Source organism: Lampris incognitus, chromosome 2 (assembly GCF_029633865.1).
Source record: "Lampris incognitus isolate fLamInc1 chromosome 2, fLamInc1.hap2, whole genome shotgun sequence".
Classification (NCBI taxonomy): Eukaryota; Metazoa; Chordata; class Actinopteri; order Lampriformes; family Lampridae; genus Lampris; species Lampris incognitus.
The window spans coordinates 96,922,104-96,937,252 of NC_079212.1; the positions used below are offsets into that span (position 1 = coordinate 96,922,104).

Consider the following 15,149-nt stretch of genomic DNA (forward strand, 5'->3'; position numbering starts at 1 on the left):
CATTAATCCAGCCGTCCATCTGTCCGTCAGTCTGTCAGTCTTTGTATCTCTCACTAGCTATGTTTCTGCCAAGGCGCCCTTGTAAAACTTTTGAAATTTGGAATAGAAAATTGTTTGGGGGAGTGTTTTGTTGTTCCGTGTTAACATAAAGAATAAGTGATAGGTGGAGGTGATTGAAACGGATTTTTATCAAATTTATCAACCCAGTGCTCTTCAACCCATCGCAGTTTAGTGATGGTTTCCCATTTCAGACATGACGGTCCTGCAGACAGAGAGACTTGTTTATTTTGCCTCGCACCATTTTATGGAGACACACACACCGATTCACGTTTTATTTGATCAACTCTGAAAATGTTGCTTTGAACACCTTCAGCATTTACACTACCGTTCAAAAGTTTGGGATCACATTGAAATGTCCATATTTTTGAAGGAAAAGCACTGTACTTTTCAATGAAGATAACTTTAAACTAGTCTTAACTTTAAAGAAATACACTCTATACATTGCTAATGTGGTAAATGACTATTCTAGCTGCAAATGTCTGGTTTTTGGTGCAATATCTACATAGGTGTATAGAGGCCCATTTCAAGCAACTATCACTCCAGTGTTCTAATGGTACAATGTGTTTGCTCATTGGCTCAGAAGGCTAATTGATGATTAGAAAACCCTTGTGCAATCATGTTCACACATCTGAAAACAGTTTAGCTCGTTACAGAAGCTACAAAACTGACCTTCCTTTGAGCAGATTGAGTTTCTGGAGCATCACATTTGTGGGGTCAATTAAACGCTCAAAATGGCCAGAAAAAGAGAACTTTCATCTGAAACTCGACAGTCTATTCTTGTTCTTAGAAATGAAGGCTATTCCATGCGAGAAATTGCTAAGAAATTGAAGATTTCCTACACCGGTGTGTACTACTCCCTTCAGAGGACAGCACAAACAGGCTCTAACCAGAGTAGAAAAAGAAGTGGGAGGCCGCGTTGCACAACTGAGCAAGAAGATAAGTACATTAGAGTCTTTAGTTTGAGAAACAGACGCCTCACAGGTCCCCAACTGGCATCTTCATTAAATAGTACCCGCAAAACACCAGTGTCAACATCTACAGTGAAGAGGCGGCTGCAGGATTCTGGGCTTCAGGGCAGAGTGGCAAAGAAAAAGCCATATCTGAGACTGACCAATAAAAGAAAAAGATTAAGATGGGCAAAAGAACACAGACATTGGACAGAGGAAGACTGGAAAAAAGTGTTGTGGACGGATGAATCCAAGTTTGAGGTGTTTGGAGCACAAAGAAGAACGTTTGTGAGACGCAGAACAAATGAAAAGATGCTGGAAGAATGCCTGACGCCATCTGTTAAGCATGGTGGAGGTAATGTGATGGTCTGGGGTTGCTTTGGTGCTGGTAAGGTGGGAGATTTGTACAGGGTAAAAGGGATTCTGAATAAGGAAGGCTATCACTCCATTTTGCAACGCCATGCCATACCCAGTGGACAGCGCTTGATTGGAGCCAATTTCATCCTACAACAGGACAATGACCCTAAACACACCTCCAAATTGTGCAAGAACTATTTAGAGCAGAAGCAGGCAGCTGGTATTCTATCGGTAATGGAGTGGCCAGCGCAGTCACCAGATCTGAACCCCATTGAGCTGTTGTGGGAGCAGCTTGACCGTATGGTACGCAAGAAGTGCCCATCCAACCAATCCAACTTGTGGGAGCTGCTTCTGGAAGCGTGGGGTGCAATTTCTCCAGATTACCTCAACAAATTAACAGCTAGAATGCCAAAGGTCTGCAATGCTGTAATTGCTGCAAATGGAGGATTCTTTGACGAAAGCAAAGTTTGATGTAAAAAAAAATCTTATTTCAAATACAAATCATTATTTCTAACCTTGTCAATGTCTTGACTCTATTTTCTATTCATTTCACAACATATGGTGGTGAATAAGTGTGACTTTTCATGGAAAACACAAAATTGTTTGGGTGATCCCAAACTTTTGAACGGTAGTGTAAATGGAAACATGGTTCCTGTCTGTTGGGATCTCTCTCTCCCCCTTCTTTTCTTTCTTACGTGTGTGTGTTTGTGTGTGTGTGTGTGTGTGTGTGTGTGTGTGTGTGTGTGTGTGTGTGTGTGTGTGTGTGTGTGTGTTAGTCGTGCGTGGGTGGGGTGGGGGTGGTGTCTCCAGGGAGCTGTCAGTGCAGAGAAAAAATGGGAACAAATGAAATAGAATCCCTAAAAGGGTGATTTGGCTAATGTTGTAATTTTACAGCCCATCAGAGAGGATGCAGCTATACAGTAGCAAATTAATCAGGATTTGCCAGTGTGGGTCTGCAGCCATATTGAGACGCCGGACCCTTCCGAAACTATTAGAGCATCACAGTGATACGGGACAGTGGGAGGCAGACTCGCTGCGGTGCTGGGCTGCGCGAGATGAAGCACACCATATCGCAATGCAGCTTTTTTGTGCATTGTCTCACAATACTTTCAATCCTTCATTTTTGTGAATGGCGAGGATTCGCTCTCAGACACACAACACCTCAACAACTACCGGAAAGATAACTTTGTGTTTGCCCAAGTGTTTGTGTGCTTTGAAGAAATTTTCGTATCTCTGAAGAAGTGTGCGGGTGTGTTGCCAGCTAACTTGACTCCTAGTCTTACCTGCAGGGGTGAAGTGGCATCCAGACGAGCATGGGGTCATTGGCTTTGACTGCAGGAACAGGAAGTGGTATGCTTTTATGTGTCTGGTCAATACTCGAGCAGCACGTTGCCTGTAGCTAAATTCAGTCCTTCGGCCCTTACCCGGCACCAGTGTATAGTACACGATGTGTGTTTGCCCCATACCACAGGTACATCCAGGCAGCGACATCTCCTAAGGATGTTGTGATCTTAGTGGATGTGAGTGGGAGCATGAAGGGACTGAGGCTGACCATTGCCAGACAGACTGTCTCCTCTATACTGGACACACTTGGAGATGACGACTTCTTCAACATCATCGCAGTAGGTCTTGCTCGCACCTAGCTGAGAGCCGCAGTGTACTGCTATGCATGGGTGTGTGCATAATGTGTGTGTGTGTGTGTGTGCATGTGTTTTATTTTGCTGGCCAGGATTTCAGCGAAATATTCTCCTTATGCCAAAGGACACACCTGTGTGTTCAACAAATAAATCAGTCGCAGTGCTTTATATGAAGGGGGGGGGCCTTAATTCATCTCCTTCTCTCTGTGTATCCTTCTGTGTTTCCAGTACAATCAGGAAATCCACTACGTTGAGCCTTGTCTGAACGGCACATTGGTCCGGGCCGACAGAGCAAACAAAGACGTGAGTCTCATTCGGGACGGGTGTGTCTCACATTACGTTGAATATGTTTGATTGACGTTTGAATCGATTCTGTACCCCTTCCCTTGTTATCTGTTAGCATTTCCGGGAACATCTGGATAAGCTATTTGCCAAAGGGATTGGCCTGTTAGGCGAGGCTCTGACCGAAGCGTTCACCATCCTCAACGATGTAAGTTTAAATACACATTACTTATTGGAGTATATCAGCCTGCTCGCCGCAGTGTGTGTGACACTGCCATTCATGGAGAAGTGTGATATCCTATTCAAATATAAAGAAATATGATAAAGTAAATATTATGAAGAAAGATTTGACAATAGAAATACCTTTATTTACTTAGGATGGCTGTAAAAAAATCATTTCAATGTCACATACAAGAGCATACGTCAGAATAGCGAAACTCATATATTCTATAATCAAACTACTTGAAACTGCCAAGTGACAATTACTTATGTGACAAAATCCTACACTCATTCATTCATACATTACTTTACCTCCTTGTTCGTTCATTCATCCATCCGACCTCAGAAAAAGAGTTCGAATTTGCACGTGAATCCGCAAATTGGTTGTGGGATTTGTTGAATTCCCCTAAAATGCAAGGCATCCCCCTCGACTTGGGAGCATCACAGTAACCTGCCTCGCTGTACAAGCGACACAATTTTGCGCGGACTTAATTTGTTCACGTACAATAGTTTTCATGTTCTCATCGGATCATAAGAAAGTAGCACTCTCCATTCAGATGTGTTGGCCAGTTGGGGGCGTGTCTCCTGTTGAAACGCTCCGGCGCCGTCCCCGTTCTGCCCGCCGAACACAGACACATCTATTGTGAATCGTGATTAATGGCTCTAATTAATGCCAATGATTAATAACCTGGCTGAGTGGAACACAAAGCAGATAAGACCAGGAACTACTCGCCTCTCCTTTTTTTATCTCCCTGTTTTCAGGCGAGCTTCGGCTGCGCCGCAGAGGCTGAGCGAGTGTAGCTTTTACGTCTGCATTTGTCAGATTAATTAAAATCCCGCAATGAATATGGTAATCAGGGAGCCGATAGCTGTCCCCTGAAAAGCCACTTTTGTACACTGCTGCCCAGCGAATGAAGGCAGACTTCAGCCTATCGCACGGCCGATCAAGAGGAGAAGAGCACTGCACCACTTTTACCCCCAGTCTTGGTCAGTTGGGTGGATGCGATGCTGTGACACTGCAAAGAACTATGTCCCCGTCTCCCACCTTTTGATATGGAGAAGATAAAAAAACATCACGAAATATGTAATATATATACAAGTACAGTACCTCATTCAATATATAATGTTCACAAAATGTACAATAAACATCCTTGTTGAGGTAGAGATGTTAGCCCAGCAGAATCACAGCCCTCCCCAACATAATTTGCTGAGTACCTGCTGATTTTTACCTTGATAAACTACAGGGTTGTTGGTCTTTTTTCTTCTTCTTTTTTTTTCTACAGAGGGTCAACCATTATGGTAATTTTTAACATGTAGAGGAGGTCGTATCAGTGCACGCTGGGATAATATGGCATTGTAATCATCAAAACATGGCCTCAATTGCTCAGATGTGCCCCGTACATAAGGAAAATCAGACCCAACCTGTGTGAGCATTGCAGCACAACAACTCCTGGTACAGGCTCTTGTAAGATCCCGCATTGCGTACTGCGACTCCTCACTGGCAGGCTTCCCCGCATATACGTTCAAACCTCTGCAGATGATCCAGTACGCAGCAGTGTGTCTGGTCCTCGACCAGCCCAAAAGAGCTCATGTCACCCATGTCATGTCATGTCACCCTCTGTACTGTTCGCTGGCTCCCAGTCTCTGCCCGCATGAAGTTCAAAATCCTGACACTCGCTTACAAAACAGTAACTAAAACAGCTCCCACATACCTGAACTCCCTCATTCAGGTCTCTGCTCCCTCCTGCTCACTACGCTCTGCCAGTGAAAGGGCGCCTGGTACTACCACCACAACAGGGCCCCATGGCGCTAGCTAGGCTCTTCTCTTCTGTAGTTCCACGGTGGTGGAACGAGTTAGTAAACTCTGTTTGACCGGCAGAGTCCCTCCCAATCTTTAAGAAATGACTAAAGACCCAGCTCTTTCACGAACACTCTGCACTTGATGGACTGAAGAAAAAACTGGAAAAAAAAGAAAGAAAGAAAAGCTGCTTCTATGCATTGCCTCTGTGCACCACCTGTTGACAGATCATAATATTGTGTGCATTACTAGATACACCAAAGTGCCAAAAAGACCTCCTAGAGTGACTTTAGGATGGAGATCTTGAAATATTGAACTTCGAGGGCTACCAGAGGGATTTGGCTGCTGTTCAGTGGGATCTTGTGTATCTTGAGGATGATTTGGATTGTGCTGTTGATTGTTTTATGAAATTGTTTACAGATGTTGTTGGGCATTTTGCTCCTATAAAGAGAAGTACAATTAAAGCCAAACCATCCACTTGGATGGACCAAGAAGCAATGTCTCAGAGGGATGGGGCAAAGGCTGCAGCATCTAGGCCAGGATTCGACTCAGATATTGTGCTATATAGAAAATGCAGAAACTTTGTTGTAAAATTGAATCTTCAGATGAAAACCCTATAATACAACTTTTGGGGGATGAAGAAACAATTCAAAACAGAGATGGCATATCTGGTTTGTTTGATAAGTCAAATAGTGCAAGGCCTGTTAGTGTAGAGGTTGTCAGTGAGGCTTGTGTTGTATCAGCTCTCAGATACTATATGTTGCTTTGGATAAAAGCATCTGCAAAATGAAATTGTAAATTGTAATTGTAGGTTGATGGAAAGATTAGAACAAAACCAAGAGACATTGCCAATTACTTTGCTGAAATATTTTGAATTAAAGGAAAATGAGCTCAGGTCCAGTATGAATAATGATGCCTCAAACGAATTACTGGTAGGTGAAATAGACAAAAAGATTATGAAAGGGAAAACTTGCAGTTTTGTATTACCTGATATATCATTAGATGACATTAAGAAATGTTTCCTTTCACTTCTGGATAATAAATCCCCAGGGTACGATCTGACTGACAACAAATTGTTGAAATCTGCAGCACCATATATTGATTGCTAGACCTGTAAAGTATTTGACCTTTCTTTGCAACAAGGACAGTTTCCCACAGAATGGAAACATGCAAACCCCATTCCTAAGGATACTAGAATATCTTTTACTGCAGCCAACAATCGCCTTATTAGCTTACCCTCATCCTTAAGCAAAATCTTGGCGAGAGTAGTTAGTGATCACATTTGGAAATATATGGACTCTAATAACTGTTTAACCCATGCTCACGTGCATATTGTAAAAATCTTTCTACCGAAGCTGCTTTGATACATATGACAAATGAGTAGCTAAATGCCCTTGATCAGGGTCAACTTGTGTCCTTACTTCTTCTTGATTTCACTGCAGCTTTCAATTTGTTAGATCACACAATTCTACTACAAAAATAATTAATTATGGCTTCAGTAAAAATGCTATCAACTGGTTGAAATCCTATTTAAATGTTAGAAAGTAATCTATCCATATTAATGGCTCCTTTTCTTCCTGCCATCCCTTTTCTCCTTTGTGGGTATCTGTGGCATCCCACAAGGGAGTTGCCTAGGACCACTGTTGTTTATTATACACTACCGTTCAAAAGTTTGGGATCACCCAAACAATTTCGTGTTTTCCATGAAAAGTCACACTTATTCACCACCATATGTTGTGAAATGAATAGAAAATAGAGTCAAGACATTGACAAGGTTAGAAATAATGATTTGTATTTGAAATAAGATTTTTTTTACATCAAACTTTGCTTTCGTCAAAGAATCGTCCATTTGCAGCAATTACAGCATTGCAGACCTTTGGCATTCTAGCTGTTAATTTGTTGAGGTAATCTGGAGAAATTGCACCCCACGCTTCCAGAAGCAGCTCCCACAAGTTGGATTGGTTGGATGGGCACTTCTTTGAGCAGATTGAGTTTCTGGAGCATCACATTTGTGGGGTCAATTAAATGCTCAAAATGGCCAGAAAAAGAGAACTTTCATCTGAAACTCGACAGTCTATTCTTGTTCTTAGAAATGAAGGCTATTCCATGCGAGAAATTGCTAAGAAATTGAAGATTTCCTACACCGGTGTGTACTACTCCCTTCAGAGGACAGCACAAACAGGCTCTAACAGGTACTATTTAATGAAGATGCCAGTTGGGGACCTGTGAGGCGTCTGTTTCTCAAACTAGAGACTCTAATGTACTTATCTTCTTGCTCAGTTGTGCAACGCGGCCTCCCACTTCTTTTTCTACTCTGGTTAGAGCCTGTTTGTGCTGTCCTCTGAAGGGAGTAGTACACACCGGTGTAGGAAATCTTCAATTTCTTAGCAATTTCTCGCATGGAATAGCCTTCATTTCTAAGAACAAGAATAGACTGTCGAGTTTCAGATGAAAGTTCTCTTTTTCTGGCCATTTTGAGCGTTTAATTGACCCCACAAATGTGTTGCTCCAGAAACTCAATCTGCTCAAAGAAGTGCCCATCCAACCAATCCAACTTGTGGGAGCTGCTTCTGGAAGCGTGGGGTGCAATTTCTCCAGATTACCTCAACAAATTAACAGCTAGAATGCCAAAGGTCTGCAATGCTGTAATTGCTGCAAATGGAGGATTCTTTGACGAAAGCAAAGTTTGATGTAAAAAAAATCTTATTTCAAATACAAATCATTATTTCTAACCTTGTCAATGTCTTGACTCTATTTTCTATTCATTTCACAACATATGGTGGTGAATAAGTGTGACTTTTCATGGAAAACACAAAATTGTTTGGGTGATCCCAAACTTTTGAACGGTAGTGTATACACAAATGATCTTCTTTTAGTGTTAGTCAACTCAAATGCACATATATTTGCGGATGATACAACAGTCACTGCAGTTGCCGATTCACAAACCCAGTTGCATAAATATTTATCAAATGATTTTAAATGTGTCATCAAATGGGCAGAGAGCAATTAATTTGGTATTAAATGCAGATGAGGGGCAGCACGGTGGCGCAGTGGTTAGTGCGGTCACCTCACAGCAAGAAGGTCCTGAGTTCAGGCCCCGGGGGTAGTCCAACCTTGGGGGTCATCCCGGGTCATCCTCTGTGTGGAGTTTGCATGTTCTCCCCGTGTGTGCGTGGATTTCCTCTGGGTGCTCCAGTTTTCTCCCACAGTCCAAAGACATGTAGGTCAGGTGAGTCGGCCACACTAAATTGTCCTTAGGTGTGAATGTGTGTGTGTGTCGGCCCTGTGATGGCCTGGCGGCCTGTCCAGGGTGTCTCCCCGCCTGCCACCCAATGACTGCTGGGATAGGCTCCAGCATCCCACAACCCTGAGAGCAGGATAAGCGGCTTGGATAATGAATGGATGGATAGTTTATAAAGCCAGTTAGTATTAAGAACAAACTGTTATTGGTAAACATCAAGTTATCATAAGAACGAGGTAAAAATCATTATCTATTATCAAAAATAAAAAGTGAAATGGAAAGATGGTCTTTCATTTTTAGAACTATTAAGATTATGGAGTTCATTACAATAACTCACTTCAGAACAGTACGGCAGTTGGATTGTTGATTGCAAAATTTTATGATCTAAATGTAATTATCACATTGTGGCGTTGCATTGTTGGTAGGTTCTAGACTACTGCTACTACTTTTGGCTGCTCCCGTTAGGGGTTACCACAGCAGATCATCCATTTCCATCTCTTCAAGTAGTCTTCTAGTAGGTTTCTAGACTATTGGTATTATATGTGAACACATGTAGAAGAATATGTGTATATATGTATGTACAACAAGGTATATCAGGAATCGGGACTATTTATTTGTCAGTCCATGCACCTGCGCACATGAAATGAAATGAAATATCGTTTCCCCCAGCCCACAGCAGTGCAGCACAAAGACAAAAACACAGCCAAACTGCAAGAACACTTATATCCAACATCCATCCATCCATTATCTGAACCGCTTATCCTGCTCTCAGGGTCATGGGGATGCTGCAGCCTATCCCAGCAGACATTGGGCGGCAGGTGGGGAGACACCCTGGACAGGCCGCCAGGCCATCACAGGGAGAGAGCGGGGTGATTGGCCAGGTACAGCTGGGGAGAAAAAGGGGGGGGGACTATTGGGTTGAATTGTCTTTATTGGATAGCACTTTTAACACGATCCAAAAAGAAGAAAATAGTAATATATATTGACATCACTTTGGAGCAAAATGTCGATCTGTGATTATTACGCCATTCTCTATTTTACTCGGCTTTCACTTGCTTTGCGCGCTATAATAAGGCTTTGCGCGCTATAATAAGGCCCCCGGCCTTATTCTCCACAGAGGACACTGTCTGTGTCTTGTCTACCTGATCTTATAGCTGATCTTCTCGAGGATCACTGCTGTGACATGTACCAGCTCATTGGTTTCAGTTATGGTACTAGTGGGGATTGTGAGCAATGCTGCATTGGCTAGCATACAGTCTGAAGGTAGTTTCTCCCTGAGCCGAGGTAGTCTGGTCTGGGCGCTGACAGCAGTTAGCTTGTTCATGATTACAGCTCTCGTATCAGCAGCTCTGCCATGAAGGGCATCAGCATAGCTGTCAGTCTGGTCTCATGTTTCTCTCTGTCTGCAGGCACTTCCATTTTCTCATCACTTCCCACTTGACCATGTTTAACTAGCTGTTTCTCAGTGAGTGCAGATGTTGAGTGAGTGTAGACTATCATGGTCACCATGATAGTTTACTGACGATGGTTAAAAAAAGGAAAATAAACTGGTTTGGGCACATTTGCCAAACGGAAAGGACACTTGCAAAGGACATCCTGCAAGGCCTGGTAGAAGGGACTAGGAAGAGAGGGAGACCGAGAAAAACCTGGGTAAACAACATCAGAGAATGGCTACAGATGAGTGTAGTGGAGGCTGGGAGAGCTGGATAGGGAACCGTGGAAGAGACTTGTTGAGGCATCAGCTGTGCTCCTGTGACCTCCAGAGGTTACATAACTGATGATGATGATGATGATGTTCGTTGCCTAACATTTGATGCAAACCCTGCTAACCTAGGTGACATCTGATCCGGTTTGATCGCTCTCATATTGGAGGTAGGCAAGTATAGACTTGGGTGTCTTGCCCAAAGACCCATACTGACAAGGATCTCCTGGTTCCCAAGCGGTAATCTGATCCTTGCTGTAACTAGTCTTTATATACTGGTCTGATCTTTTATATATATACACTACCTACACCGGTGTGTACTACTCCCTTCAGAGGACAGCACAAACAGGCTCTAACCAGAGTAGAAAAAGAAGTGGGAGGCCGCGTTGCACAACTGAGCAAGAAGATAAGTACATTAGAGTCTCTAGTTTGAGAAACAGACGCCTCACAGGTCCCCAACTGGCATCTTCATTAAATAGTACCTGTTAGAGCCTGTTTGTGCTGTCCTCTGAAGGGAGTAGTACACACCGGTGTAGGAAATCTTCAATTTCTTAGCAATTTCTCGCATGGAATAGCCTTCATTTCTAAGAACAAGAATAGACTGTCGAGTTTCAGATGAAAGTTCTCTTTTTCTGGCCATTTTGAGCGTTTAATTGACCCCACAAATGTGATGCTCCAGAAATTCAATCTGCTCAAAGAAGTGCCCATCCAACCAATCCAACTTGTGGGAGCTGCTTCTGGAAGCGTGGGGTGCAATTTCTCCAGATTACCTCAACAAATTAACAGCTAGAATGCCAAAGGTCTGCAATGCTGTAATTGCTGCAAATGGAGGATTCTTTGACGAAAGCAAAGTTTGATGTAAAAAAAATCTTATTTCAAATACAAATCATTATTTCTAACCTTGTCAATGTCTTGACTCTATTTTCTATTCATTTCACAACATATGGTGGTGAATAAGTGTGACTTTTCATGGAAAACACGAAATTGTTTGGGTGATCCCAAACTTTTGAACGGTAGTGTATATATATATATATATATATATATATATATATATATATATATATATATGAAGATGGGGTAAAAAAAGATGATTCATCAAAAATTGAACAAGAATTGCACTCAACAACCCAACCAAAAGAGCTCTTTAAAATATTATCTTTCCATCATGGGTGACAATGGAGTTGAACTTTGGCAAAAACCTTTCCATCCCAGCGCTGCTTGGGTCCTCACTCCCTCTTCCCCCCAAATAAATTAATTGATAATCCGGTCACCAGACACACCGTGAGAGTATGGGCTCGGTCAGAAAACATTTTGGTTTCCATGTTTTTCATCGCTCTAGTCCTGTTTCATCCAGCCACCTCTTTCAACCCTCCTTACTTGATTCTGCGTTTCAGGACTGGCACAGAAGGGGTATTGAGAGCGTCAAAGATCTTTTTACAGACAACATCTTTGCATCATTTGAACAACTCTGGAAAGTCCAATTTACCAAATAAGGATTTTTCAGATATCTGCAAATTATACACTTTGTCCGCTCTTTCAGATACCAAATTTCCCTGAGGCACCTGATATGACCACCGCTGATGCATTCCTTAGTCTAACACCTGTCACGTAGAGGTTTAATATCCACAGTATATGGCATGCCCCTCTTGGCAAGATTAAAACTGCCTGGGAGCAGGACTTAAGCCTTCCACTGTCGGACGATATATGGAATTGGATCTTCAGGCTGGTTAATTCAACATCCCTCTGTGCCTGTCATTGTCTGTTACAATTTAAGGTGGTGCACAGAGCCCATGTGTCCAAAGTCACACTATCCCGTATGGACCCGGATGTGAGTCCCATATGTGACACATCTAGGGGGATGAGGCTTCCCTTATCCACATGTTCTGGGCATGTCCCAGACTTGAAAAATACTGGGAAGATGTCTTCCAAACCGAAAGGTGTCTTCCAAATTAAAAGGAGCCAGCTGAGGTGGTTCGGGCATCGGATTAGAATGCCTCCTGGGCGCCTTCCTTTGGAGGTTTACCGGGCATGGCCAACAGGGAGGAGACCCTGGGGTAGACCCAGAACTCGCTAGAGGGACTACATGTCCAATCTGGCCTGGGAACGCCTTGGGATCCCCCAGGAGGAGCTGGAGAGCGTTGCTGGGGAGAGACGTCTGGAGTGCCCTACTTAGCTTGCTGCCACTGCGACCCGACCCCAGAAAAGCGGCTGATGATGAATGAATGTCTTCCAAACCTTATCCCTAACCCTCAATTTTAAACTAGAACCTAACCCTCTGGTTGCCCTGTTTGGCACCACTGGCAAGGATGACATATGCCTGACCCCATCCAAACGCCGCATATTGTCCTTCGCTTCTCTGTTGGCCTGGCGAGCAATATTACTGAGATGGAAGGATGCTGCCCCGCCCACCCACACTCAGTGGCTGAAGGATATTATGACCTGTCTAAATCTCGGAAAGATCCGCTACTCAGTCTATAACTCCAAGGGCAAGTTTCAAAAGGTGTGGGGGACCTTTCCTGGAATACTTTAAGAATCTCCAGCCAAACTGAAGAATTATTGCCCCATTCTCTTCTGCTTTTTGTTGTTGTTGATTTATGTCAGTAATATAACCTGTGAAGGTTTACCAATTTCTAAACCCCGTCTTCTATTTACTGACTTACCTGTTTTTCTTTCTTTTCTAAATCCTAAACCCAACTTCCAGCACTTTCCTGTTTGACTTCAGAGATGAAACACCCTCTTACATAGCGCATCCCGGCTTGTAGATTGGACTAGTGGGATGGGGGTGGGTGATTGGGGATAAGATTATATGTCATGTTGCTCTATCATTTTTATATCATGTAAAAAACTTACTTTTCAGCGTCCGGGTAGCATAGCGATCTATTCCGTTGCCTATCAACACGGGGATCACCGGTTCGAATCCCCATGTTACCTCCGGTTTGGTCGGGCGTCCCTACAGACACAATTGGCCGTGTCTGCTGGTGGGAAGCTGGATGTGGGTATGTGTCCTGGTCCGCTGCACTAGCGCCTCCTCTGATCAGTCGGGGCGCCTGTTCAGGGGGGGAGGGAACCGGGGGGAATAGCGTGATCCTCTCACGTGCTACGTCCCCCTGGTGAAACTCCTCACTTTCAGGTGAAAACAAGTGGCTGGCGACTCCACATGTATTGGAGGAGACATGTGGTAGTCTGCAGCCCTCCCCGGATCGGCGGAGGGGGCAGAGCAGTGACCGGAACAGCTCAGAGAGCAGGGTGATTGGCCAGGTACAACTGGGGAAAAAAAAGAAGGGGGAAATTCCACAAAAAAAAAAAAAACTCTTCACAGTTTAAACCCAAAGATCAAGAGTGTGTAGATAGTGTAGTGCTTTTGACCACTACCTTTTATTTCTACTGGCCAAGGAGCAAATCTGTCTCCCGTCTCTTCCCCCCATGTCTGTCTTTTTGTTTCAGTAAAGGAGTAATCCTTACTGAAGTGGACTGCCCTCTCGATAAAAACTGCATCAGCAGTGTCCCTCCTCAGTTTAAGTATTTATTCAACATATGCAATTTAGATGAATAAATAAATAGACAAACAAACAAATAAATAAATCCATCTGTCCGTTTTCTATACCCGCTTATCTGGGTCAGGGTTGCAGGGGTGCTGGTGTCTATCCCAGCATGCATTGCGCCCAAGGCGGGGCCAACCCCTGAACAGGGCTAAATAAATGAATACAAAACACAAATACCGTAAACTCTTGTGTCCTGTCAAACCGCTGTGATGGTGTCTTAAAAACCTGTTGCGTTGACTTCCATCCCACTACATATAGGTATATTTTTAGTGACCGGATGTGGCCTTTTTGAAGAGCCTCCACAAACCCAAGCAGGTGTTTGAACGTGACCGTCCACCAAACACCGCTTGTCATGCTTGAAGGGCTTCAGCTTTGTGTTGTCGCAAATCCAGATAACCGATGTCTTTGTCACACTTCCTTCTAACAGTTATGTGAAGTGCCGCCATGCATCTTCTGGCATCCCGCGGAAAAGTACCACCCCTCCCCAAGGTTACTTACGAAGACGTTATCCGTGTTTTAGTCGCCGCCGGTCCAGCGGATACCGTATCGGACATCATCAGACACGGCGGGAAACAAGTGTTAGTGGTTCTGATGGACAGCAGAAACACAGAGTCAGCCATGCCCCAGCGATGAGTGGCGTTAGTCAAATTAGCTTACAGGAAGGAAACCCAGAGCTCATGGTGGGGGTGGGGGGTGGGGGGGACCCCAATTAGAAATAAAACAAAACTAACAGGATGAAGAAGAGTGAGTTAAACAACAACACAGCTACTGATTTTGTGTGAATATCTCCGTCTAGATGTTTTTAACATTAACACTGCTGCACTTATCTTTATTCTCTCTCTCTGTTACAAATATTTGTCTCTCTCTCTCCCCCTCCCGCCTCTCCCCCCCTCTCGCTCTCCCCCTCTTGCTCTCCCCCCCCCCCCTCTCCCCCTCTCGCGCCCCCCCCCCCTCACCCCCTCCGGCAGTTCAACCAGACTGGACACGGCAGTGTGTGCAGCCAGGCCATCATGCTTGTGACTGACGGGGCAACAGAAATGTATGACGATGTTTTTGAAAAGTTCAACTGGCCGGATAGAAAGGTGAATATGGCGGGCTCTTACAGTCGCCAAAACACACACTCACTGTTCACACCCTCTGTACATGTTTGGTCGTAAGTCAGAATCTTTCAAATGTCCTTTTTCTGAATTTCCTGCTTGTGGTGCAGTTTCCCCCCCCCCCCCCGGTGAGGATGGATGCACAACTCTAAGGCTATATGTCAGGCAAAATTCCCGTCTCGACGTTTCGCGGAATTGCTTTCCCGTGTTATTACAGGCCATAAGTCAGTAATGGAAAACCCACGTCAGTATTATGTATTTAAATGT

At 43.9% G+C, this 15,149-nt stretch overlaps 1 protein-coding gene across 1 annotated transcript in view; it reads left to right on the forward strand.

Moving 5' to 3' along the window:
• Positions 1-15,149, forward strand: part of cacna2d3 (calcium channel, voltage dependent, alpha2/delta subunit 3) — a 50,178-nt gene that overhangs the window by 14,141 nt on the left and 20,888 nt on the right. Inside the window, exons 7-11 of the mRNA XM_056273688.1 lie at positions 2,654-2,714; positions 2,836-2,986; positions 3,230-3,304; positions 3,402-3,491; positions 14,754-14,867. Coding sequence (XP_056129663.1) covers positions 2,654-2,714; positions 2,836-2,986; positions 3,230-3,304; positions 3,402-3,491; positions 14,754-14,867 — 491 coding nt within the window. The remainder of the gene's footprint in view (positions 1-2,653; positions 2,715-2,835; positions 2,987-3,229; positions 3,305-3,401; positions 3,492-14,753; positions 14,868-15,149) is intronic.